Here is a 25066-nt window from a genome sequence, read left to right on the forward strand (position 1 = left end):
ACGAAAATGAAATATTAATTGGACAGTTTTGAGTGAAAGGGGCGCCGGCATTTCAGGCTTATCCGTTGTGGGTAGAAGTCTCAGCCAAAAAGAACCACTGGGAAATAAAAGAGCCTCTACATAATTTTACCAATGCTCCATGGAACTTTGAGTCCCTCACAAGGCGACGGCTTGAGACCTACGGGAAATTTTTCCATTACCCGATACGAAAAACATTTGTTTCACGACTTTCACGGAAGGGCTTACACGAGGAAGTATAGCCCTAGTGCATATCTCGGCAACCACACTTCGTAGAAAATAGGGGTCAAAATAGGAGTATTGAAGCCAAATGAATAATGGAATTGAAAAATACAATTTTGGATGGCGGGTTGAGCATGCCCAACAAGTCTATAAATGTCAGAACTCATTACAGGCAATTCTGTAAAATTTGTGAAAGTTTTTTTTGTGTGAATCTATTGCTATGTCCCACTGCTTCTGTCTCAGCTAAGCCTACCAACCCTTACAAATAAGCCTGTTCTGCATCATATTATCTTGTTATAAGGTTCATTTCGCAGAGACTGTTTGCATTTTGGGTAGCGAACTACAATAAATATGAAAGTTTCACCTTCCCTCCCAAATGTCTATGATAGAGAAATCAACGATTCTTGGAGAATTTTTATAGTTTTTATAGGTTTTTATAACTAACGCACGAAAAAGAGCAAAGTGCTCTGAAACAATGCGGTCTTATACAACAAAACGAATGTTAAATCTGATGAAGTAAAAGATTTGGCACCAATCTGTAAAATATTTAGTAGAACATAAGAGGTAGAAGAATTTGCTGTCTATTAACTTCTCCCATACGGCCGACATATCGTCATTAGAACTATGGGATCTATTACCTCGTTATTCTATGCATTTTCAAGAAACTGTAATCTTTCAGTTCATTAGTTGTACCATACATTCTTCTATATTAGACCGCACTAGCCAGAGTTCATCCCTTATTTTGGTTGTCTTTGTCGATAACAGATGACACAGCTAAAAACGTGAGTTCACTTCACTCTTTACGGTATAAAAACTGTCACATTTTTCTAGCAGATGAGAATATCGTAGCTAACCATGTGGATCATTATATTGTCAAAAAAATGAAATCTGTTCTATACTACCGTACAACATATAACAAGAATAGACCGGCTGAAGCCTGGTGAGGTCTTTTTAGGTCTTTTTTCCATAGGAAAAAAAGACCTATTGTGGGCACTTCATCTGTCCGTCCGTCCGTCCGTCCGTCCGTCCGTCCGTCCGTCCGTCTGTCCGTCCGTCCGTCCGTCCGTCCGTCTGTCCGTCCGTCCGTCCGTCCGTCCGTCCGTCCGTCCGTCCGTCCGTCCGTCTGTGTCACAAATAAAATGTGATTGATAAAAGTTAAAATTGCAATGCTACTATGAACAAACCAACACCAGGCAAATCAATTATTATTTGTTATCTGGTAACCAATCGCTCATAGCAGATATAGCAATTTGAAAGTTTGGTAGTTGTTGGTAGTTGGACCCCCAAAATATTTTGCAGCAAAGATGTTTACCGTTTGAGAGCTACGCACCGAATGACGAAATTATTCTCCCTGCTTGCCTTTTTATAACTCAAATATTTGGTAGTTGACTACCACGTTGGTAAATTGCAATGCTACTATGAGCAAACCAACACCAGGCAAATCAATTATTATTTGTTATCTGGTAACCGATCGCTCATAGCAGACATCGCAATTTGAAAGTTTGGTAGTTGTTGGTAGTTGGACCCCCAAAATATTTAGTAGCAAAGATGTTTCTTCCTCGAAAGATGCACACCGACTGATGAAATTATTCTGCCTGCTGGTCTATTTGTAAATCGAGTATTTGGTAGTTGACTACCAAAGTGGTAGTTGACTACCAAAGTGGTAGTTGACTACCAAAGTGGTACTTGACTACCAAAGTGGTAGTTGACTACCAAAGTGGTAGTTGACTACCAAAGTGGTAGTTGACTACCAAAGTGGTAGTTGACTACCAAACTCATACGGAGGTTGTAGAGATGTTTAATGTTTGAAAGCTGCACACCGACTGATGATATTAATCGGCTCGCTTGCTTATTTATAAATCGAAAATTTGCTAGTTGAATACCGAAGTGGTACTTGAATAAATACCAAGCTGGCAATAAACAGAAATCATACTTAATGCTCTTAATCTATACTTAATGCGAGACCCGACCTATTTTCATAATTTATTGCTCGAAAGTAGTGACATTTAGTCTTTAGGAAAGTTTCGATTAGGGATAGGTTGGGAATGATGGTTAGATTCAAAAACGATGGTGAGATTCAAAAACGATGGTGAGGTTCAAAAAGAAAAAGAAAAAAGACTCACTAGGCGTTAGCCGGTACTATTCTTGTTTCATTTTTTTTTCAATTTCTGTTTACTACTAGCTTGGTACTCATTCAAGTACCACTTTGGTATTCAACTACCAAATTTTGGAATTATAAATAGGCAAGCAAGCCGATTAATTTCATCAGTCGGTGTGCAGCTATCAAACAGTAAAAATATCTACAACATCCGTATTAGTCAACTACCATGTTGGTAGTCAACTACCACTTTGGTAGTCAACTACCACTTTGGTAGTCAGTCAACTACCACTTTGGTAGTCAGTCAACTACCACTTTGGTAGTCAGTCAACTACCACTTTGGTAGTCAGTCAACTACCACTTTGGTAGTCAGTCAACTACCACTTTGGTAGTCAGTCAACTACCACTTTGGTAGTCATTCAACTACCACTTTGGTAGTCATTCAACTACCACTTTGGTAGTCAACTACCAAATACTCGATTTATAAATAGACCAGCAGGCCGAATAATTTCGTCAGTCGGTGTGCGTCTCTCGAGTAAGAAACATCTTTGCTGCTATATAGTTTGGGGGTCTAACTACCAACAACTACCAAATTGCAATGTCTGCTATGAACGATCGGTTACCAGATAACAAATAATAATTGATTTGCCTGGTGTTGGTTTGCTCATAGTAGCATTGCAATTTACCAACGTGGTAGTCAACTACCAAATTGTTGAGTTATAAATAGGCAAGCAGGCAGAATAATTTCGTCATTCGGTGCGTAGCTCTCAAACGGTAAACATCTCTGCTGCTAAATATTTTGGGGGTCCAACTACCAACAACTACCAAACTTTCAAATTGCAATGTCTGCTATGAGCGATTGGTTACCAGATAACAAATAATAATTGATTTGCCTGGTGTTGGTTTGTTCATAGTAGCATTGCAATTTGAACTTTTATCAATCACATTTTATTTGTGACACAGACGGACGGACGGACAGACGGACGGACGGACGGACGGACGGACGGACAGACGGACGGACGGACGGACGGACGGACGGACGGACGGACGGACGGACGGACGGACAGATGAAGTGCCCACAATAGGTCTTTTTTTCCTATGGAAAAAAGACCTAAAAACCTTAGAGGGGCGAAATTGTGAGAGACAATATATGAAATTCTTCCACAAACTCGTCTCTCTAAGTTCTTTATGTGTTGTACGACAACGAATGTTACGACGAATCTTTTCCCGTCATTTTGCTTGCTTAAATTAAAATTGAATCAGGCACATTTCCCAAAAGAAGGCCAAGAATTATGTGACAATTTAAGGTAAAATCATAGCACTGCTCCGAGCATTAGCACTGAATTGACAACCTTCAAATTTGTAGTCTTTAGTGCTGAGCGCAGCAGCTTAAAATTGTCTGTAACTCATCCAAAAGCAATCTGACAAAAGATACATAGATCCTCCAACCACTTTTTGTGCTATTGCTATGCTAGGAGCAGCGCTATGGTGAAATGCAATTTTCTGCATTTATATAAATCTGTTTGCTACTTACTAAATTCGCCTGTAAATTATGCTCTGCACATTTCTTATGATGATTATCACAATTCGATTGAAACTTCTAAAATCAGCCAGCACCTAATTTCGTAGATTTAATTCTAAAAAAAATTCTACAAAACACACACAACAAACAAACTCAAAAAGAAAAAGCTTAAAATTTGTAGAAATCTTTAGAATTCAGTCTATAAAATTGGCTCTGCTTCTATGAAACGAGAAATAAATTTTTCGACTGTTCTCACCAAAAATCAAACGATTATTTTCTCATCGGAATGAATTAACGTAATAGCAGAATGATCCTTAAATCGCTGACGATTTCAGTAGCAAAGCCGGCCAATACAAAATGACAAACACTAAAAACAATCCCGGAAACACAATGCGAGACACTTTATCAATTTCGCGCCACATTATCTTCTCTACACCCGTATCGACGTCGGTCCAAGCAACGGACAGTATGCTTTGTCGTCGGTTGGCCTTCGTTCCGCCGTTTCCTTGCAGTGATGCCTGTGGGAAGAGATTTGATTTTCAACGATTAACTAACAACCAATTCACCTTCAATGTGTGTGTGTTTACTTGTCCAGGTGTGGTTGCCGTTGGAGTTGATTTTCTTGATCGAATGTTTACACCCTCCCACGTTGTAATGGTTGGACATTGACCTTTTTCCATTGCATTGATTCGCTTGTGTTGGAAGGAAATGTTTAGAATCAATCGTTTTGATGTGGCAGAGTGCAAGTATTTACATCAAAGAGTTTAAAATTCTAATGGTTCAAGCCAGGAACGGACTGGCTTGTAAAAGACGCATCGGGCTCCCAACGAAGAGGCGTTAATATAGGAATTGAAAACAACTTTGAAAGAAGTATTGGGCCCTGAGTTGATGGCAACAGTTATTTATTCACTGATGGAAGTTGGAAATTTCATATCGATGGTGCTGTATGTGGCGAGAGATTTTTCACAACGCAGACGAGAAAATCAGTCATTTTCTCCCCTCAGCATTGTTGATTTGGGAAAAAAGTAGAAAATTTCATTTTCATTTGGTTACTTATAACCCTCGCTGCGCTCTGGTCACAAACAACACTCTCGAAATGGAATTTCCATTTTTTTCCCCTTCGGTGAAATAAAAACTATTTCATGCTCCCAATGACAAAATTCGGGTTTTCTCACCTCACGATGTGAATATTGAGTTTTGTTGACGGCTATACTTATTCATTTAAAATTGGAGTAATGGCAGAGTGATTGTAATCAAAATTAGTAGTGAAACACTCTGTCTAAATAAGGAACATGTTTTTCCAAATTTTCCATCATTTTCCCAAAAATATTGATGAAAATATGGCGAAAATTTTTTCCAGAAATAGTCCGTCTAGTCTGGACTAAATGTGTACATGGGTGTCCTTAGTCCAAAAGTGCGGCACCTCTCAGATTTTCGAGTATTTTCTGAAAATTTTCTATGATTTTAAGAGGATTTCCTTAACCATTTTCAAGGATTTTCACCGACTTTCTTTGTGCATTTTGATAATTTTTAGCGGACAAAGAATTTTTCACGTTTATCTGCCCCCACGGCAGAGTAAAATAAACCAGGCAGTAGCGGTTCATTTTCGAAACGTCAAATAAGGGACCTAATACATGGGATGAAAATGAACTCAAATGAACACTGACATAAATTGAAAAATTTTATTCGCAAAATATCAAGAGCTACTAGATTATTCAGGTCCCTTGTCAAACAAGCGCTCCTGCCTGGTTAACTTTACTCTGTCGTGCTGCCCCTCGTGTATGTTATGCCACATGCAACTATATAATTCTAGAAGGAAAGTCAGGGCCGTTATGGCTCAAAAAAGCCCTTCCGGCGTTGTATTGGAAAATTTGTAAAAAACCCTTCATTGCCCATGATCCATACAAAAAATGCCTTCGGGAATCACCGTGCGCCAGTCCGCGCCTGGGGAAAGTATATAATAAATGCCAAAACGTTACATGAACTTTCGGGTTCTCTACTTATACTGATCTCACAATTCATATAATACATAGCTTTACGCAGGATGTCGACCACGGTTTGAATTACTTTTAGCAGCTCTTAAATTCGTTGTCGCGTAACCGTCATGAAATTAACGGAATTCCTTTTGATTCAATCAAAAATTTTCCATTGGATCTCAATGCAATTCTAGATAGTTTGAACAGTCAAGTGACTCTGAGGAATTTTGAATTATCAATATGGAAGGAGAACCCGAAACAAATACGTCTCCTATGTGTTAACTTCCTCATTCCATGTTCTTGATGGAATATAGTTTTAAAATCGGAAAACTCAGAGCCCGTGACCGAAAACCTATTGCCTTCAACGAGAATTTGCCGCAACCATGACAGAGTCATGCAATATTTACTTTAAAAAAACGAAAAAACTTGTCTCTACATATCTTTACGACAAAGATTGGAAATATTCCCTCGAGCCGGGTATGAAACGTATGTGAATTCATTTTGTGCTCTTGTTATTCTTGACAATGGCCTCGTTACTATTGACATCGCAAAGCAATTTTAAAAATCAATAATGGAATTATATCACAGCAAATAAATTGGTTTTTTCTTCTACTTTTCGTTGATCATTACTCGGTTTTAAGTGCTCTGTAAATTATATATTTGACTGACGCTAATAATGTGAAGCATTATGGCCATTTGGATTGGTTGTTTTCAACGCTCGCGATGGTCTAATATTTATCAGAATTTTTTAAATTTGTTTTTGTTAAATTAAAAGCTAAAAGACCGGACAGGCACTGATTTTTGATATTTGCTCTTAAAAATAGTTTCAATTTTCAATTCAACTGTACTTACCATTGGTACCTTCGGAACCCGATTGATTTGGTACTGGTATTGAACGTCCAAAACCTTAACGACAACAAACTCAACGAATGCAGCAAACACGAATAACATACAACCAGCCATCCACAAGTCTAATGCCTTTGTATAAAGTTAAAGAAAAAAAAATCTTTTTTTTATGAAAAATTACTTTCAATTCATCGGAATTACCCATTGGAAAGTACTCCCGGTAATATATGGATTCGACCAGCACTCATTCAATTAGTTTTTTTTTTTAAAGCGAAAGCTATTTATTTCCCTCTATGAATCACAACCCTCAAATTACATCAACTCGTTATACAGTTGCCATTAATAGAAAAATTGGGCTCCCAGTGTCGTTCGTTGATTAGAAGTTGGGATCGTTTTAAAGTTTTTCAAATCGTTTTTCACATGTTTACCGACACATGTTTCCGACACGAACAATATGCCTAAATGAGGCTAATTGTGCCTTACAATCGAGTTAATTAGTGCAAAACGTAATTATTTTTCCATTCGGTGGAAGTAGTTCATTCGTTTTCATTTAACCAGGCATTTAGACCGCAAAATGTACCGAACATCCGATTCGAGTTGTTCTTTTAACACAGAATTGTAAGTGTGTCATGATAAAGTCTACAACTTCTAATCGTTAACAGTAATCGCCCACTACTCGAGGCAAAATCTTCTACTTCATTTGTTTCAACATTTATTTTCCTATATAAAAAGACTCTAATTGGAGCTGGCCGCTTATTATTATCACCGTTGTCGATAACAGATGATTTCAGTTATGTAAGTGTTTATAAGTGAATGAGTTGTTTGTTTATTGTACCGAACATGTCAAAGGATGTAATAAGCCCTAGAAGTGAAAATCGACTCCTACAATCGGACAACGAGGACAACGAATTAAATACAACAATAGTGTTTGGACCGAATCGTATATACCGAACCATTAGCGAATCGTCGTTGAGCGGTATATCAGCAAACCTCAACAATTTGGAGGTAACGAATTCCTCTAAGCGTAACCACCGTTCCATGGTATTCTCGGAAGATACAACAGAAAAATCGTCGTCGTCTACTCCGAAAAAATTGAAACCATCAGTCACAATGCCGCCGCTTGTTTCCGAAGTGGTTAAAAATGACTTCCACATCGTCGACATTGTTTCGGACGATGCAGCAATTGAGTTCTTCAGTGAGACGCAAGGCACCAGCATATACACCGCCGTGCTAAAAGAAATCACTCGAGCGAAAGACATCAGCAAAATCAACTTTGAGGATAGCTTCCTCGACCGGGGAAAATTTCGCTACATCTGTTCAAATGCCACAACTCGGGATTGGCTCACTTCGATAATCCCAGGTATTATTCCATGGGGAAACGCGAAAATTAAGTCAATCAATCAAGGGGCCCCACCAACTCTGTTCAAGTACACAATGATCGTGTCGATGCCATCGCTCGAGCCACCCGATATTTTCACTCTCATGGCAGCGCAAAATGTCAATCTGGATACCTCCAATTGGAGATGCGTTTTTCGGTCCAAAGTCGAAAAGAATAAGCAAACGTGGATCGTCAACGTCGATGAAAATTCACTTCCAGCACTTAAGGAAGTCGATTTCAAACCGTACGCCGGCAGCAGCCGGATAAAAATGTTCCCGAAAAAGTGAATGAAGCAGCAGCGATCACTAATTTGTAAAATCCATTCCCATAAATTGAATAAAAATGAAAAATTTATTTCCCAGCATACAAATCAACTCTTGTTTTTACCATCAAGGCGATTATCGTACTCAGTAGCCACACTCCCAGTAGGATGTTATACACAACGCCTAGAGCCACTTAACGTAAACTGTTTCCAAGATGAAGAAAAATAGATTAGAATTTTTCCAAGGAAACATGGAACACTGCAAAGCAGCCAGCATAGAAATTAATTATCTGAGATTCGAATCACAACGATTTATCGGCATGATCCAAGAGCCTTATATTCTCAGGAATGAGATTAAATTAATAGACAAAACGAAATATCAAATCATCTCATACAAAGGCAGCAATAAATTAAGAGCGTGTATTTTAGCATCTAAGAACTGCGACATCTTCCCGTTAACACAATTCTGTACGGGGGACTTAGCAGTAATTTCACTGAAGGTTAAATTGAACAAAGTTGCAAATACAATCGTGATAGCATCATGCTATACTCCCTCGGAAGCGAACATTCTTCCCCCCAGTGCTGAGGTTACTCAGTTAGTGGCGTATTGCAAGAATAACAATCTTCCTCTGATATTAGGTTCCGATGCGAATTCGCATCACACAGTCTGGGGCAGCTCAGATTGTAATCCGAAGGGCGATTCATTGCTCGAATTTATTCTGAGCTCTGACCTTGTAATCCTAAACAAAGGAAATGAACCCACCTTTAGAAATAGTATTCGAGACGAGGTACTAGATATAACTCTAGCATCGCTACATGTAGCCAATCTTATTAAAGACTGGAGAGTGACCGATGACATCTTGACATCTGACCATAGGTGTATCAGATTTGCTATTGACACCGACAAAATAGACACGCTGAAATTTAGAAATCCAGCAAATACAGATTGGAACTCATTCCAGAGAAACTTGTCAAAGGCAATACTGCCTGTAACTGGGCGAATCGAATCAATTACGAATCTAGACAGCAGAGCCGATGAACTTTTAAATGCTATCATAAATAGTTACCATGAGTCGTGTCCACTGAAGACGTACAAAGATGGCAGGTCAGCACCATTCTTTACATCCGACGTGAAAAACTTTAGAACGACTGTAAGGAAGGCTTTTAATGAAGCCAAAGGGAAATCGCCCGATAAGGTTGCCGCTAGAAGAGCTGCGCAAAGTATGTATAACAAATTCTTACGCAAGAGTAAAAGGATCAAATTTCAACAATTTTGTAATACCGTTAACTCACACTCAGGAGCCTCCCGGCTATTTAAGTCTTTATCGAAAAACTCAACTAATCCTTTAGGATCATTAAAGCTTCCCTCGGGAGAATTTACGGATTCTACAGAAGCCACCCTTCAACATCTGCTAGAAGTACATTTTCCTGGTAGTACTACAGCCCCGACTCTAATCAATCATGATTCGTTATTATTGAATCCGTCCACAGATGACGATAATATGGCAATAGCCGAATCCATAGTATCCAAGGAAAAAATAACGTGGGCAATATCTACATTCTCTCCTTTTAAGTCAGCAGGAGAAGATGAAATCTTCCCCGCCCTATTGCAATATGGTTCTGATTCGATGAACGATCACCTGAAAGAAATCTATATTGCCAGTATTCGTTACCAACATATTCCCAAATGTTGGAGAGGAGTGCGCGTTGTATTTATACCCAAATTGGGGCAACAAACTTACACTGCAGCGAAAGCATTCCGGCCGATCAGTCTTACTTCTTTCTTGTTAAAGACATTGGAGAAATTGATAGATCGCTACTTGAGAGATGGAATACTTAAAGAGTTTTGCATACACAGTCGTCAGTTTGCTTATCAGCCAAGAAGATCATCCGAAACCGCTCTGCATCACCTAGTGCATAGAATAGAAAAAGCATTTAACCAAGATGAGTTTGCTCTTGGTTGCTTTATTGACATAGACGGAGCATTTAATAATATGATATTTGCTGCAATAAGGAAAGCATGTATCGCACATGGAATCAACCTTACTGTAACTGTATGGATTATTAAAATGCTTAGGGATCGAATTGTATCCTCCTACCTTAATACTGCCAAAGTAAGCGTTTTCGTAAGCAAAGGCTGTCCTCAAGGGGGTATTCTACCGCCTTTACTATACTGTTTGGTTAAAGACAGCTTACTATCTTTACTTAATAATGCTGGCTTTTACTCTCAAAGCTTTGCCGATGACCTCGCAATTCTCCTAGTAGGAATCTGCATCTCGACCCTGTCAAACTTGATGCAATCAGCACTAAAACTAGTTGAATCCTGGTGTCATAGTAGGGAGCAATCAGCGAACCCAGATAAAACGAGACTGATATTATTCACTCGTAAAAGGAAGGTTACAGGACTCAAAAAACCCAAATTTTTTGGCAAGGAAATCGATTTTTCCGAATTTGTAAAATTTTTGGGCGTCATATTAGACTCAAAACTATACTGGATCATCCATTCAGAATACGTCATTAAAAAAGCGGTAGCATCCCTATGGCAATGTCGCAGATTATTTGGCAATGACTGGGGGATTAGCCCCAAAGTACTCCATTGGATTTACACAGCCATAGTAAGACCAAGACTATGTTATGGAGCAGTAGTCTGGTGGCCCAGATGCGAAGTGAAATCTGTTCAAACCCAACTGAGTAAATTACAAAGATTAGCATTAATTGGAATCACTTCCGCCATGAAAACTACCCCAACAGCAGCACTCGAAGCACTATTGAACATAGAACCGCTACATATTCACATCAAGTCTCTTGCCAAGTCGTCCCTTTTAAGGTTCAAACAGTCTGAACTCTTGATCAATGATGCCAATTTCGGGCACACTAAGTTGTGGTCAGCCATGTCCCAACAAATACCTGAAGTCAATATGCCCTGCGACTTAATCATCCCAACTTACAGATTCGAAAAATCATTTAAAGTAAATATACCGGATCGTAGTTTCTGGGATACCCCGAATGCAATTGCACACAATCACTTCTCGTGGTTCACTGATGGATCAAAAAAGGACGATCTAACCGGGTCGGGAATATTTTGCCCTAGCATAGCTAAAGAAATATCCGTGTCACTAGGAAATTTTTTAACAGTATTCACTACAGAAATTACTGGAATCATGGAATGCTGCAGAGAAATAATTAATAACCACGAAGCTAATGTCTCACCCATAAATATTTGCTCAGACAGTCAAGGTGCAATTAAAGCGATTAGCGGCTTTAAATTTTCATCTTCAATAGTCCTTGAATGTCGCGATACTCTAGAAGAACTATCTGGAAAACACCAAGTGTCACTTATTTGGGTTCCAGGGCACACGAATGTCGCTGGTAACGAAAAAGCAGATGAACTAGCAAGATTAGCTTCTAGTACACCTTTCATAGGACCTGAGCCAGCAATGGCCTTATCATTCTCAACACTTAATCGGCTCATTCTGAACAGTAAAACCAAAGAATTCAATAATTATTGGAATACCCTAGACTTTGCCAGACAGGCAAAAATATCGATCAGAATAAACAACAAAAATTCGAAATACTGCCTGTCACTCGATCGGAATAACCTCAGAAGACTTGCCGGCATACTTACAGGTCACAATTCTCTAAAGAAACATCTCCACACAATTGGGGTGGCAGACGATCCACACTGCGAAAAGTGTGGTGAAATCGAAAGCACAGAACACTTTCTTTGCGAATGCCCAGCATACATTATGGCTCGATCACAGTATCTAGGTTCATACGTAACCAAGTACACCTCGATATGGAGTATCGCTCCATCAAACATCCTCAAATTTCTAAACAAGACTAAAAGAATATAAACGACCGTGGGTACGCACAACAGGCCCATCTGAGGCTTAGGTGCAGGCGTAAAAGCCACCCACTTATTCTATCTATCTATCTGTTTGTTTATTTTCTCTAACAAAACGACTGTGCTGGTGGATGTAACAGGGGTTCAGTTTCCAAAACAAAATATCAAAATTTTGAATGTGCAAAATTGAGCGAATCGAATTCTTTTTTCCACGAAGAATCTTCGTCGAAGATCGAAACCTTAAGAGTAATGGATGCTTAGCTGAAAAGGATACTTTTTGGCGTTTTTTGAATACTGGATTTTTGTTAACTTTTGATGATTTATTTCCATCAGAATCCTTTTTCAAAAATGTATGACCGCAAAAACGACCACGAATGTGTTAGCTTTCAACAGAAAATAGATAAGTTATCACCCACAAACCAATTTTTCCTTTAAAATTAACATATTTTTGCATGCTATAATGGATTTACTTTTTCAAAACAAGATTTCCGTTCAGAGAAATCATCAAAAATCGAATGTTCTTCTGCCCAAATGTAGGCTACAAATTTGCGAAGGGTCCATTGCTCTTAAGGGTTTTCTAGCTTGTGATCCACTCAGCAACCCATAGAAGCCAGCGTGACTAAATAACCCCTATGACAAGACCTGCATCCAGCTGTGGATATAAAACAGGCTTCAAAACAAGAAGAAGAACAAAGTTCAAACATGAACAAGGAGTCTATAAATAGGAAAACAATGATAGACCGGCTATAAGCCTAGTGAGGTCTTTTTTCTTTCTCTCAATTTTCTCAATTCTGGAGCTACCAACAAGTGAGTTGTAAATAGGCAAGCAGGAAGAAAAGTTTCATCAGTCGATATTTAGCTGTTGAACATCTCCACCAACTTTCTATCAGTTTCGTAGTCAACTACCAATTTAGTATTCAACTACCAATTTGGTATTAAACTACCAGTTTGGTAGTCAACTACCAAATTATCGAATTATAAATAGGCAAGCAGCCTAAATAATTTCATCAGTCGGTGTGCAGCTCTCAAACAGTTAACATCTCTACCACCTCTCTATCAGCATGATAGTCAACTACCAAAAATTCAAGCTCTAAATAGGCAAACAGGCAGAATAATTTCGTCAGTCAATGCGCAGTTCTCGAATAGTAAACATCTCTGCCGAAAATTACGTTTGGTAGTCAATTATAATATTAGTAGTTAGCTCTTAGCTACCAACTACCAAATTGTAAAGCCACCATGAGCATATCAGCACCAGGCAATTCGAAAGTTTGGTAGTTGGTAGATAACTACCAAGGCTATAATTAACTACCAAGCGTAATTTTTGGAGAAGAGATGTTTGCTATTAGAGAACTACACGACGACTGACAAAATTATTCTACATGCTCGCCTATTTAAAGCTTAATTTTTGGTAGTTAACTACCAAACTGGTAGTTGACGACCATGCTGATAGAGATGTGGAAGAGATGTTTAAATTATTTAGGCTGCTTGCCTATTTATAATTCGATAATTTGGTAGTTGACTACTAAATTGGTGAGAGTTGGTGGAGATGTTTATTGTTCAACATCTGGATATCGACTAATGAAACTATTTTTCCTGCTTGCCTCCAGAAAAATCGAGAAAAAAAAGACCTCACCAGGCTTTAGCCGGTCTATTCTTGTTTAGGAGATATGGTCTACTTCTTTTGCTTAATTATTTTCAACAAATCGACATAAAATCTATTACTTCGTTAGATTCATACATGTTGTACTATATATAAAGGGATTAGGACACTGTTTACTGTAGTCATCGAACGACGTTTTGCATCAAGGGAGTATAGAGTTAACAGGATATTCTTACGTTTTCATATTCTACTTACCTTAACGTAAGCTACTGGCGGTATGTCTACAGAAATTTCAACATAAAAATCGAATGAGAAAACAGAAGAATTAAAAAAATAATATTTATCACAACGTACCAGCTCGCAAGCCTGTGAACATTGTCACTAATGTTAACATGCAAGTTACCAATAGCGTCACCCTTCCTGGTATCGCATCTAAACCTAGCCAAAAACTGAACCTAGAAAATGCGAGAAAAATCGGTGAAAACATCGAAAAAACACAACGCCAACGAAAATCTACAAATCCGCTAAACAATCTCTCGTTCATAATTACCATGACAACATAACAACTAAAGATGATGGCGCAAATGTCTGTATCAAATGATGCCCGATCTGTCGTTCAAATTTGAAATACACAGTCAAGCGAGAATAATTACCTGTGGAAAAGGGGAAATTTAGCAAAGACTTCCTACCGCCCCACCCCGTCGACTACAAACCATGCTTTTCCGGCATATAACCATTAGTTTCGTCTAGTTCTAGCGGCTGACCTAAATTGTACTGAAGTAATTTCAATTCGGGATTCAGGGTCACGCCAGCATCTGTGCGAAAATATTGCTGTTATTATCACGTTGGTCCCGCGAGTGGTGTTTGTACTTACCGGCCCATTTCAGTCGAACCTTTTGAGTATTATAGGAAACTGGAAAAGATTTTCGGTTGGATTAAAATGTGTTACTCAGGCTCTTATCTTACGAGATCTGATCACTTACAACTTTCTATGAATATTGGACATATTTGGATATCCATCGGATATAATTGAAACTCCATTTGACAGGCCATAATAGCATGCATACGAGCTGCATAGCGAACGGTTTTATTTTTGTACAAAGTTACCGACGAGAATTTGTGAGTTAGAGTTGCGATTTCTGTGCAAACAAATTTTTGTAAATTAAGTAAACTTTCGTACTTCAGTGCCGGGCCCGTCGCTTTTTTTCAACTAGGGGATGACCTAACCATTTCCTGTAACATGAACCCATATTGCTAGCAAAAATGATATATTGTGCTACTGGGTGTTCTCCCGAGCAGACTAACTTGAAACATAATTGTTCGTCGCACACAATGACGTATAAGCGTATCTAGGGCTGTGTTAGATGTTATTTGGAATGGAAAGAGAAAGAAATATTTGAACACATTGACAAGGGCCGAAGGAAGACATATCAGATGTTGTGATTTATATTCCTTTCCAGCACGAATTTTAGGTAATTTTAGAAACCAACCTACCACCCCTCGACGATCCCAAAAGTCCAGAAGAGGACCCAAAAAAACCCTGAAAAATGCCTAGTATCCTTCAATTCTCGCGCTGGAAAGATCCTGGACTATGTAGTTTTAGGAACCAACCTATCATCACCTCAATGATCCCAAAAGTATAGAAGGGAACCTAACGAAACCTAAAAAATCCCTTCACTTCTTGCGCTGGGAAGATGGTGAACCATGGAATGTTAGGAACCAACCTACCACCACCTCGACAATGCTAAAGTCCCAAATGGAATACAAAAAAAGCTGAAAAATCCCTCAAAATCCTAGAATTCTCACTCTGGGAGTGATAAGGATCGCAGCTGGAGAAAATCTTTTTGTAGCAGTCCTTCTCATTTGACTTTACAAATACAGTTCCCACAAAAGATCCCAAGAGATTCCAATCTTTTTTGTCGTACTCCTTTGGTTCTCCGTCACTACATCATTGAAATTTTTTAATCACTTCATCCCATGACGTGAAACCTTGACTTAAAACGATTAATGTTATCGGAAACACAGCCTATGTTACTCACCCGCAACTTTCGAGTTTAAGAAGTATGGATCTGGTTGCCAAAGATTTTCGAAAAATTCGGGCGGAAGTGTTACGTAATCGTCACCCTCTTCGAAAATGTCATCGGGAAGCTTGAGTCGGGACTCTTTCCACGTTTGATGCATAAACATGTCCACTCTGTAACGGAATTGATTTGAACAATTTTGTTTTTGGTTCCACTCGCGTAATTATACGCTATATCCATCAACAGTTTCGCACCTAAAGTCCATGTCCTCAACATTGATAGAATTTATGTCAACTACGAAAATGCTAAATTTCACGACAACCGGATTACCTTTTTTCGAGGGCGGACGTACTTCTGGAAATGAAAATCAGAAATATTGGAACAGTTAGTGAAACAAAAACGTGTGGAACGACAGTGTCTACATTAGGGTTTTACTTATTGTATGTACTATATGGATGTAATACCGCATATGGCAACGGTACAATGAGTAAATCGCGTGTGTAATTGGACAGCACACTTAAAGCAAAAACATAAATTAATTGACTCTCTAAGTCCTAAAATCAATTTGAACAACAAAAAAAAAATGATCAAAAAGTGGGCAAATTCATGGACATGTAACGTGTGGGTGTAGGTAAACAACGGTGATATAACCTTTCGTGCATAGAACTCACTTCCACCTATGTATTTAAACAACGAGAAAAAATCGGAAATTTAAGTTCACGACCATTTAAAGACAAAGAAAATTATGGTCGACGCTGAATTAATTTATCTAATTATTTGATAAGCATTTGACTAAGCAGATGATTCGCTCGGTTTCTTGAGAGTGTAAGATGAATGTCAATTAGAAAATTAGCACATATTTCGTTACACAACGCATTCGTGGTCCAGTCACTTAGTTTAACTCGGAATTCCCGTCGTAATCGTTTTAGTAATTTGATATTAAACGGCAATGTCATCTGATTATGCTAACATTAATGATAATGTTCTCATCGACAAGTAATTTTGGTACAACGCACCCGGTTTAGATGGGAATACACAATTGGTGGAAGTTCTTTGATGAATAAGTTTGAAAGTAAAGCTCGGAACCGGAAAGGAATTAGCCGACATCTGTGTTGCCCTAAGTTAGTTTTTACCTGACATCACTTAACATGTTAAACCTCTCAGGTGAGGATTCTGGTTAAATCGTAGGGGTGGATAAATACAGAAAAATTTATTTGCACTCAAAAGAAAATCCTCCAAATCTTTTAATTTTTGTTAAATTTTAACAGCAGTGGACCAATTACTTTTAAAAAAGAAAAATTCCTTCAGAGAAATCATCAAAAAGCGAATATTTTTCCGCCTAAATATGGGCTACAAATTTGCAAAGGGTCCATTGCTCTAAAGAGCAATATTCATTTGGCAATTTTGTAGCCTATATTTGGGCGCAAAATCAGTGCCGCCTTTTCCATATGGGCCAAATGGGCAAATGCCCGTGCCGCCCGAAGTGGAGCGGAACAAAATGGCGCCCAAGGACCTTAAACAAATTTAGCTTTACTAAATTGGCGCCTATTTTTCCAATTGCCCTATGGCGCCCAAAAGCTAAAAGCGGCACTGCGCAAAATGGTCATATTTTTATAATTTTGCAATCGGATCCTTTATGGAAAAAGTAAAAACATCGTCTGGCATTGAAATGTGTCAGGTAGGTTTGAATAGAAATGTTTGTAGTGATGATCCTAGGTTCGAGAAAACTCAAAATAAGTGTAAATTTTCGTGAACTATCAAGTTTTCTCTGACATCACCTCAAGCCTTTCTATTTTTTATTCAAATTATTTAATGCTATGTAAGCATTTCAACACCAAACGATGTTTTTACTATTTCTAAAAAAGACGCGAGTGCAAAATTATCATCAAAAATATATCATTTCCGCGCCCAATTGTAGGCTAAAAATTTGCCAAGTGAAGATTGCTCTTAAGAAAACCAAAATACAAATCTAGAAAATCGTGTAAAAATGCTTGAAGTTCCTTTGAAATTGACAGGCGATTATTATCGATATCTCGCCTAAATACAGGCTAGACGTATACACACCAATATCGCATTTGGGTAATGCCGTTCAGTTGCAGTCACCAAATACACTGCAACTACCCAAATTATGAAGTTTGAATTTGAAGACGTTACCAATGCGATAATAATCGCTTGAAAAATTTCATGTGGAATCGAATCCGGATTATTTTGGTCGAAGGCTAGTATGCACCACTAATCCCGTCCCAATTTGGCGTTACCTTTCTGTTCGATTTTTTTAAAGCTGTGTTAACCTATTCAAGCTTCATTTAAAAATCTACGGAAAACCTAAGGAAGCAATAAGATGCTTGCGAATCCAATAGAGTTTCGCCAACGTTGGCTTAGTCGGTATCTATGTTAAGTTCGATGTTAAGTTATTTAAAAACTTGTTTAGGAATGCTCTAAGAATTTACTGGAGTGTATTCATCAAATCTGTACTTTTCGCTTAGTGTCCGTAGCGAAATCTTTTACTTCATTTGTTTCAACATACATTTGGCTATTTATTTAAGAGTTACATTAACCAGAACTCATCGTTTACTTTTACCGTTGTTGTCGATAACACAATGTGATATGGTAATGTTAATGTATTTCAAGATCTTTCGGAGCTGCAAATCACTTCTACAGTACATTCTACATCTACGGTTAGTACGGTCAACGAAAAATGTTAAATTAGACAACAACCTTCGAAGGCGGACGTAACTTCTGCGAATGGCAGTCATTTGGAAATCTCGAAAATCTACACACAATAAAGCGTGTAATAAAATGCCTTAATTATGGCCACAATGTACGGATGTACTTGTTACAGTTAGTGTAAAACTATATGGGTAAATCGCGTGTGAGCAACTTGGTCTGGCAGTACATTTGAAAAAAGCAAAAAAGCAGAAACTTTAACTAATTGACTTAGTCCTAAAATCAATTTAAAAACGAAAATGTCAAAAAAGTTGGCAAGCACATAAATCAATGTGTGGGAAGCGATGAACAACAAATATAACCTTTCGTGCATAGAGCTCACTGCTAACGATTATATTTGAAATTTTGGAACATTTAAGTTCACGACCAGTACCAACCAAAAGACAACATTATAAATACATTCGTCGCTGAATTAATTTGGCTAATTATATTGTAAGCACGTGATGCCATAGTAGATAACACTGGTGGTTTTATGTGTTTGGGTTTTTCGGGTATTTAGATGAATCTCTTTCAATTAGAAAATTTATTTCAACTATTTTATTTGTCCACTTTTGTCGTAGGTCATTTTATGTGTCTGTGTCACGGTAGACAAATTATTGACATTAGAATACGAAATCCTACTAAATAGAAATAAACTGACAATACGCAGACGTACAACTGAAGCCAAAGTATCAGCTACTGATAATAACCTTTCACCGACGGTAAGTGTACCTATTATCAAATACTTCTTTTGATGTTAGTATTCTAAAAAAAAATAATTCTGATCTGGTACTTCATTAGTTTTAACATAGAATTTTATATAAACCCGTAAGCACTCCTAGGACGGAATGCTTTCCTGAATAATGACATTGCGAATATACAAACGAATTACATGCGAGCTTTCTATTTTTTAATCCTATAAGTCAAACGCAAATAACACCAAACTTCTATCCCCTAAGGCAAAGACTATCATCCTGTAAATGAAATGGCGTTGTTTGATTGGATTGATTGCTCTTCTTTGCTGTCTAGACGATGAATGACTGAGAGTTATCATTCAATCATTCAATGTATAGGATGCCTCGGCTTCAGTATGAACGAACACATACGTATGCATGTGACAATATTTGACTAATAGTTAGTTAAAGTAACTAGAACTGGTACAATAATTATCAGAAATCGTAAACCGTATTGGAATGAAATTGAATTTGAAAAGAAAAATTTGGTTCACGGGTGGGGACCGAACCCACAATCTTCAACTTGCCGAGCTGATGCTCTAACCATTGAGCTACCGTGGACATCTTCTTTTCAAATCCAATTTTGAACCGTTCTTTCAAATTATACGTCACAGCTCGTACCGTGTGTTGCACACAAAGCTGATCAATTGTCGAACTTTCTTCAACACATACTCAACATGTAACGCTGTCATTTTCCGTACATACGAACATTTACTGTCTCCTGCATTAATTCAAATCGAATACGAGCTGTGACGTAGAATTTGAAAGAACGGTTCAAAATTGGATTTCATTCCAATATGTAACAATAATTCTCTTGGTATACTAATTCACACTTATTCAAGAGTTTCATGTGTTCGCTGATTGTGATGTAAATATCTATTTCCTCATTTTATCGAGTCTAATTTAACTAAATACCCGCTCTTTTAAGCTTATAATTTGTAATTTCACTAATGTTCACTAAATTCCCCTAAAAATAACCCCTAACCTTTCGCAGACACGGTAAGTATATCATCAATATGATAACCGAATCTTTTATTTCTTTTCAATCAGTTGACACGCAATCTTTTACTTGATTAGTGTTTATGTGCACAGTTGCTACATCTATAAGACAATAAATATTAGCCAACGCAATAACAAGTGAGATTGCCGTCTACGAAAGGTAGACATGTAGACCTGGTGATATATCCGTCTGCAAAAGGTTACCATCTTTAATGAAATAAGTTTTACTCAAAAAACCTTCAATTCGTCAATCTTCATATATTTGTTCGATGGATTCGGACATTGAATCTGTCGTATTAAGCCAAAACACCGTATCGCATTTGTGTCTTTGGTTTTACAGAGCTTTGGATAACTTTAAGCTCATTTTGTATTCCACTGAAATATTCGACTTTCCCAACGGATTTCCAAAATGGAATCAAAAATAAGCTCAGAGATTTCGCTGCTGCGTTAGGCCAAACGATCTGAGCTTCATTTGGATAGCATGGGAAAAGTGGAATATTTTGACGAAACGAAATACAAAATAAGCTTAAAGCTCAAGAAAGCTACCAAAAAGCAAAAACCCGAATGTTATCCGGTGTTTTGGCCTATCACAACACGGGATTTTGGTCTTTTGGTTTAAAACGGCAGAAATTATGAAACTATCACGCCAGAGTAAAGTAACCCAGGCAGGATTGATTAGGGACCTGAATTATCTAGTAGCCTCATTTATTTTGCGAATTAAATGTTTCAACTTTTGTCAGTGTTCATTTGAGTTCATTTTCATACGGTATATTAGGTCTCTTATTTGACGTTTCAAAAATGAACCGCTACTGCCTGGTTTATTTTACTCTGCCGTGAAACTTTGAAAGTTTTTTGTCTGTTCCAGCATAAAATGTTCATGGCCCGACAACCGTTCATTTCGAAGTTTATTTATTGAGCGGAATATACGTAACCACTGTTCCCCTGTATCGGCACCAGAATTTTTTAAGTACTCCATTCTTTGCGTTCTCTTTTGTAATAAAATAACTTCACTCTCACTACTCAATGAAATGTCATAGCAGTTAAGTTGGTTCATCACAAAAAATAGCGTGCCGACATTAGTTATTTTATAACAATATGTACTAGAAATTAGAAATCTAATAGAATCCAAGCAAAACAACCAACAGTCAAAATGTAATAGAATTATACAGAAAATTATATCTTGAAATTTAGTTTCCAATCCCTAAACATTTATGTTAGATGTCAGTGAAATTAAAAAACCAATTTACTTCAGCTGTTTTTCAGCTGGTCCACTTATCCCAACAAAAATTTTGATTTGGGTGAAATAGTTACACATACGCACGTGGCAGTGGTGAAACCGTATAACGCAACGCACTCCAAGCTAAAGTGCTTCTAATTTATTTATTTATTAAGTCAACGGCTATTAAAAGCTAACTGACTACAAAAGCAAATTAAAATTGCAAAACAAACTTTGGCTCAATACTTCAATCGTTAACAAAAGAAACAGTTATGAAAGTTCTCAACCCAAACGATTAAAAGAAAAATCACTATCAATCCGAAGACCAAAATTATATACAAATGAACTAAAAAAAAGTCAAAAACAATAGTAATAAATGACAAAAAAATCGATATTGATTAACATCCCAAACGATATGAGGCGAAACAAGACCTGTTTGACAGGTTGAAATTAACTATGAGCACAAAGAGCTCGCTACAACAAAACTACGAACAGCTACACCCTCGGCTACTTTCTTTTTGGTAACAAAATCGCGTATACGAACGCCAGTCGGCCACTGTTCAGAGCGCATTATGTAGATGTAATTGGCCTCGGGAAGCGTAATTTTATACTGCAAGAAATGCACATCTTCCATGGTTTTCCCAGTCGGCAACAACAAGGCGAAATTCAAATTTCCTTTATCTATTTCCAACTTGTCGACTAGGTATGATCTTAAATGGTCAATAGTGACGTCTTTACCAATGTTCGAAATAACCACACTCCGCTTAGGATAATTACGAGTAGCCTTGCTGGTGTCACAGGTCTCCTTCCTCTTATTCGATTCACCAGGCAATAATGTCGTATCAGCAAGGCTTTTTGGTGCTAACGAAGCGAGGCTGGGCAGTTGCGAAACAAATTGGGCGCTAATCGATTCCATGAAATTTTCCATCAGAGTCTTGAATGTGTTAACAAACTGTAGCAGATCATTCGACAATGTATTCGTCAAAAGACTAATCGCATCATTGACTCGGTCGACAGTACTATTAGTACTATTTTGTATGAGAGGATGTTCCAATTTTTTTTACAGTGTCAAAATTTGTTCGATACACTGTCCAGTTTCAGTACTCTATTTAAAGTACCACGCATGCCTAAAGGGCGTTGTATAAATACGAATAAGCAGTTTTGTTTGTATGAGAGGACCATATGAAAAACAGCTGAAGCAAATTCAAGTTTTAATTTCATTGACTGTTACTGTAATGAAAGTGAATTTATGCTCATCGGCATTCCTCACCTAAGTTGGAATTGTAGTTTGTACTGGTCATATGGACGTTTGATTTAGGCTTGTTCTGTTATCTTTATGCAAGTTTGACTTGTCACATAATAAATCATTCTTGTATATAACTTTGAACTGTAAGGAAGTCTTTTATTTACACTGCGAATACACGAAAACAACAGGTTATGGGCCCAGTTCGCTTCCACTGCGAATATAAGAAAATAACAACCTCCTCAATCAATCTATGAGTACCATGAGTTCTAAATGTCACATTCACATTGCATCATTACAAAGCGAATCGCCATCTATCTCCACATATAAATAATAGAAATGAAAGAAAATTGAACGACTGCCTTCATTAGCATTGAAACGATAAAAAAAAATGATTGAAATGAACATCACAATAAACTTGAAACGGCCAGAAAGGAAATGTATACCAAACCCCCCATAAACAATTCAATTAAATTCAAATTGTCTTTATACCCCGACTATACACAATATTTATGTATAAAATCATCAAAAAGAAAATTATTTCAAAAATATCTTTGCCGCACTCAAGCTTTTTATTGTTGTTGTTGTAGTAGTTTTGAAGCGTTTCGATTTATCGATTCGCTTTTATGCGTTTTGTATACAGCTCCCTGTACTTCTCCTGTTTAAACTATTCAGTTAATTTTAATATAAACGACTCTTTGCGCTCTTTGATGTTGATGTGAAATTTGAAAATGCATGAATGAAATAGTAAATCAATGAAATGGAGCTGGGTCATGTGAACATAATGCACGAAACATGCAGGAATGACGTAGATTCAATTAATTATGCATTACACTTTTGTTCGGCCTAAAAAAAACATTTTTTTTCCAAATCGTTCCGAAGTAGGTGAGAGTTGGTTGTATGCTACTGTATTAAATAAGTCGGTAAGGACACGTATATCACATACATGACAGTCGACGAACTGACGCCATCATTGTCAGAAATTCGGTGGTACTTTCTGATAAATGTGAAGTATTATATTTAGGATGCTCTGATTCTGAGGCAAGATAGGGCTGCCAGAAGTGGTTTAAAACAGAGAACCAAAGAAGACTCACACAATACGCTCAGCATACAAAAAAAGTGTCAAGCAAAAGCTTCAGCAGAGCTTTCACATAGACGAAATTAGTTATTTGAAAGATATGATGAATTTACGTCAATGCTGTCAACCAGTTGCCATTTTTTCTTTTTTTTGCAATTCTCCTTGTAAAGCACAAGCAAAGTGGGAAATAACTGCGTGAATTTACGTCAATGCTGTCAACCAGTTGCCAATTTTTCTTTTTTTTGCAATCCTCCTTGTAAAGCACAAGCAAAGTGGGAAATAACTGCGTGTTAGGCTAAACTGGCGTTTATGCGATTTGCAGAACTTTCGAAAGCTTTGAAAAAGTGTAATATTTTAGTGTAATACAAAAGAAGCTTAAAGCTTTCGAAAGCTCATTTATAGCAGTGACACAAATGTGATACGGTGTTTCGGCTTAACACGGCAGATAAAACGTGGGGAAGTGGGCAAACAACAAGGTCAGAAAAGCTCCTAAAAAAATCATTAAACTATAAAAATTTAAAAACTGAAAGCTTATAGAAGTTCGAAAATCTAACCAATAATCTACATGGAATTCACAGAGTAATAACTCATTGGGACTCAATGGCTCAATATAATAACTCAAAGTACATCCCAAGCGCTAATAGTGTTGATTGGGTTGGTATATACTAGCAGTAGCTAATGTTTGGACCTAGACCTTAATCTTTTAGGGATTAACAGTCCCTCTAGAAATACGTGTATTTAATCTCAAATAATTAGGTTTCGAGTTTAAAATTCTTAAAATTATTTATACATTCTAAGGGACTTTGTCTTGCTCCTATGAGGTTGTGTTCATTTAGAACTGACTTCTTCTTCTCAAAACTTTCTAAAATTTTAATGCCATGAAAATCGTACAAGCCTGCTTCTAAATCCTTTTTTTGTGGAACATATACGTCCAGTGAAAAGGGTGTTTTATTCAGTTAATTTAAAAAAAAAACTGTGGATAATGAATTAATTATATCAGACAAAAACCTCTTAGAAGAGGAAGGGTGAGGCAAGTCCTTTACTTACAAAAGTACTTATATCAGACAAAAACCTCTTAGAAGAGAAAGGGTGAGGCAAGTCCTTTACTTACAAAAGTATTGATATCAGAAAGAGTGACGCTCAAGGCTCCGATACGCAAAAATTTAACTTTAACTCCAATTCTTTATATTAAAAAAATTGCGTCACAAATGGCAGATGATGAGGACAACCAAACAACAAATTTCTTAAAAATTATTATAGCTTTAAGAGTCGTGTGAGCCAAGGGGGAAAAGTCAAAAAGTTG

The 25066-nt window shown here is 37.4% G+C and overlaps 1 protein-coding gene, 1 long non-coding RNA gene and 1 other non-coding gene across 3 annotated transcripts in view; 1 reads left to right on the forward strand and 2 right to left on the reverse strand.

Annotated features, from left to right (window-relative positions):
• The first annotated feature begins 687 nt into the window (after positions 1 to 687).
• Positions 688 to 24715, forward strand: LOC119079151. The gene is made up of 3 exons (XR_005088117.1): positions 688 to 819; positions 22642 to 22650; positions 24706 to 24715. It is a non-coding gene; the product is annotated as an uncharacterized LOC119079151 (long non-coding RNA).
• LOC119079075 (glycine receptor subunit alpha-2) overlaps positions 3468 to 25066 on the reverse strand; it is a 32727-nt gene continuing 11128 nt past the window's right edge. The window contains exons 3-13 of the mRNA XM_037186885.1: positions 16042 to 16141; positions 15806 to 15960; positions 14750 to 14905; positions 14641 to 14679; positions 14480 to 14581; positions 14317 to 14419; positions 14121 to 14221; positions 14022 to 14047; positions 6689 to 6814; positions 4448 to 4552; positions 3468 to 4378 (exon numbers count right to left, since the gene is read on the reverse strand). Of these exons, the coding sequence (XP_037042780.1) occupies positions 4175 to 4378; positions 4448 to 4552; positions 6689 to 6814; positions 14022 to 14047; positions 14121 to 14221; positions 14317 to 14419; positions 14480 to 14581; positions 14641 to 14679; positions 14750 to 14905; positions 15806 to 15960; positions 16042 to 16141 (1217 nt within the window). The 3' untranslated portion in view covers positions 3468 to 4174. The remainder of the gene's footprint in view (positions 4379 to 4447; positions 4553 to 6688; positions 6815 to 14021; positions 14048 to 14120; positions 14222 to 14316; positions 14420 to 14479; positions 14582 to 14640; positions 14680 to 14749; positions 14906 to 15805; positions 15961 to 16041; positions 16142 to 25066) is intronic.
• On the reverse strand, positions 19716 to 19788 carry Trnaa-ggc. Its single transcript has one exon. It is a non-coding gene; the product is annotated as a tRNA-Ala (tRNA).

This window comes from Bradysia coprophila, unplaced genomic scaffold (assembly GCF_014529535.1).
Source record: "Bradysia coprophila strain Holo2 unplaced genomic scaffold, BU_Bcop_v1 contig_297, whole genome shotgun sequence".
Classification (NCBI taxonomy): domain Eukaryota; kingdom Metazoa; phylum Arthropoda; class Insecta; order Diptera; family Sciaridae; genus Bradysia; species Bradysia coprophila.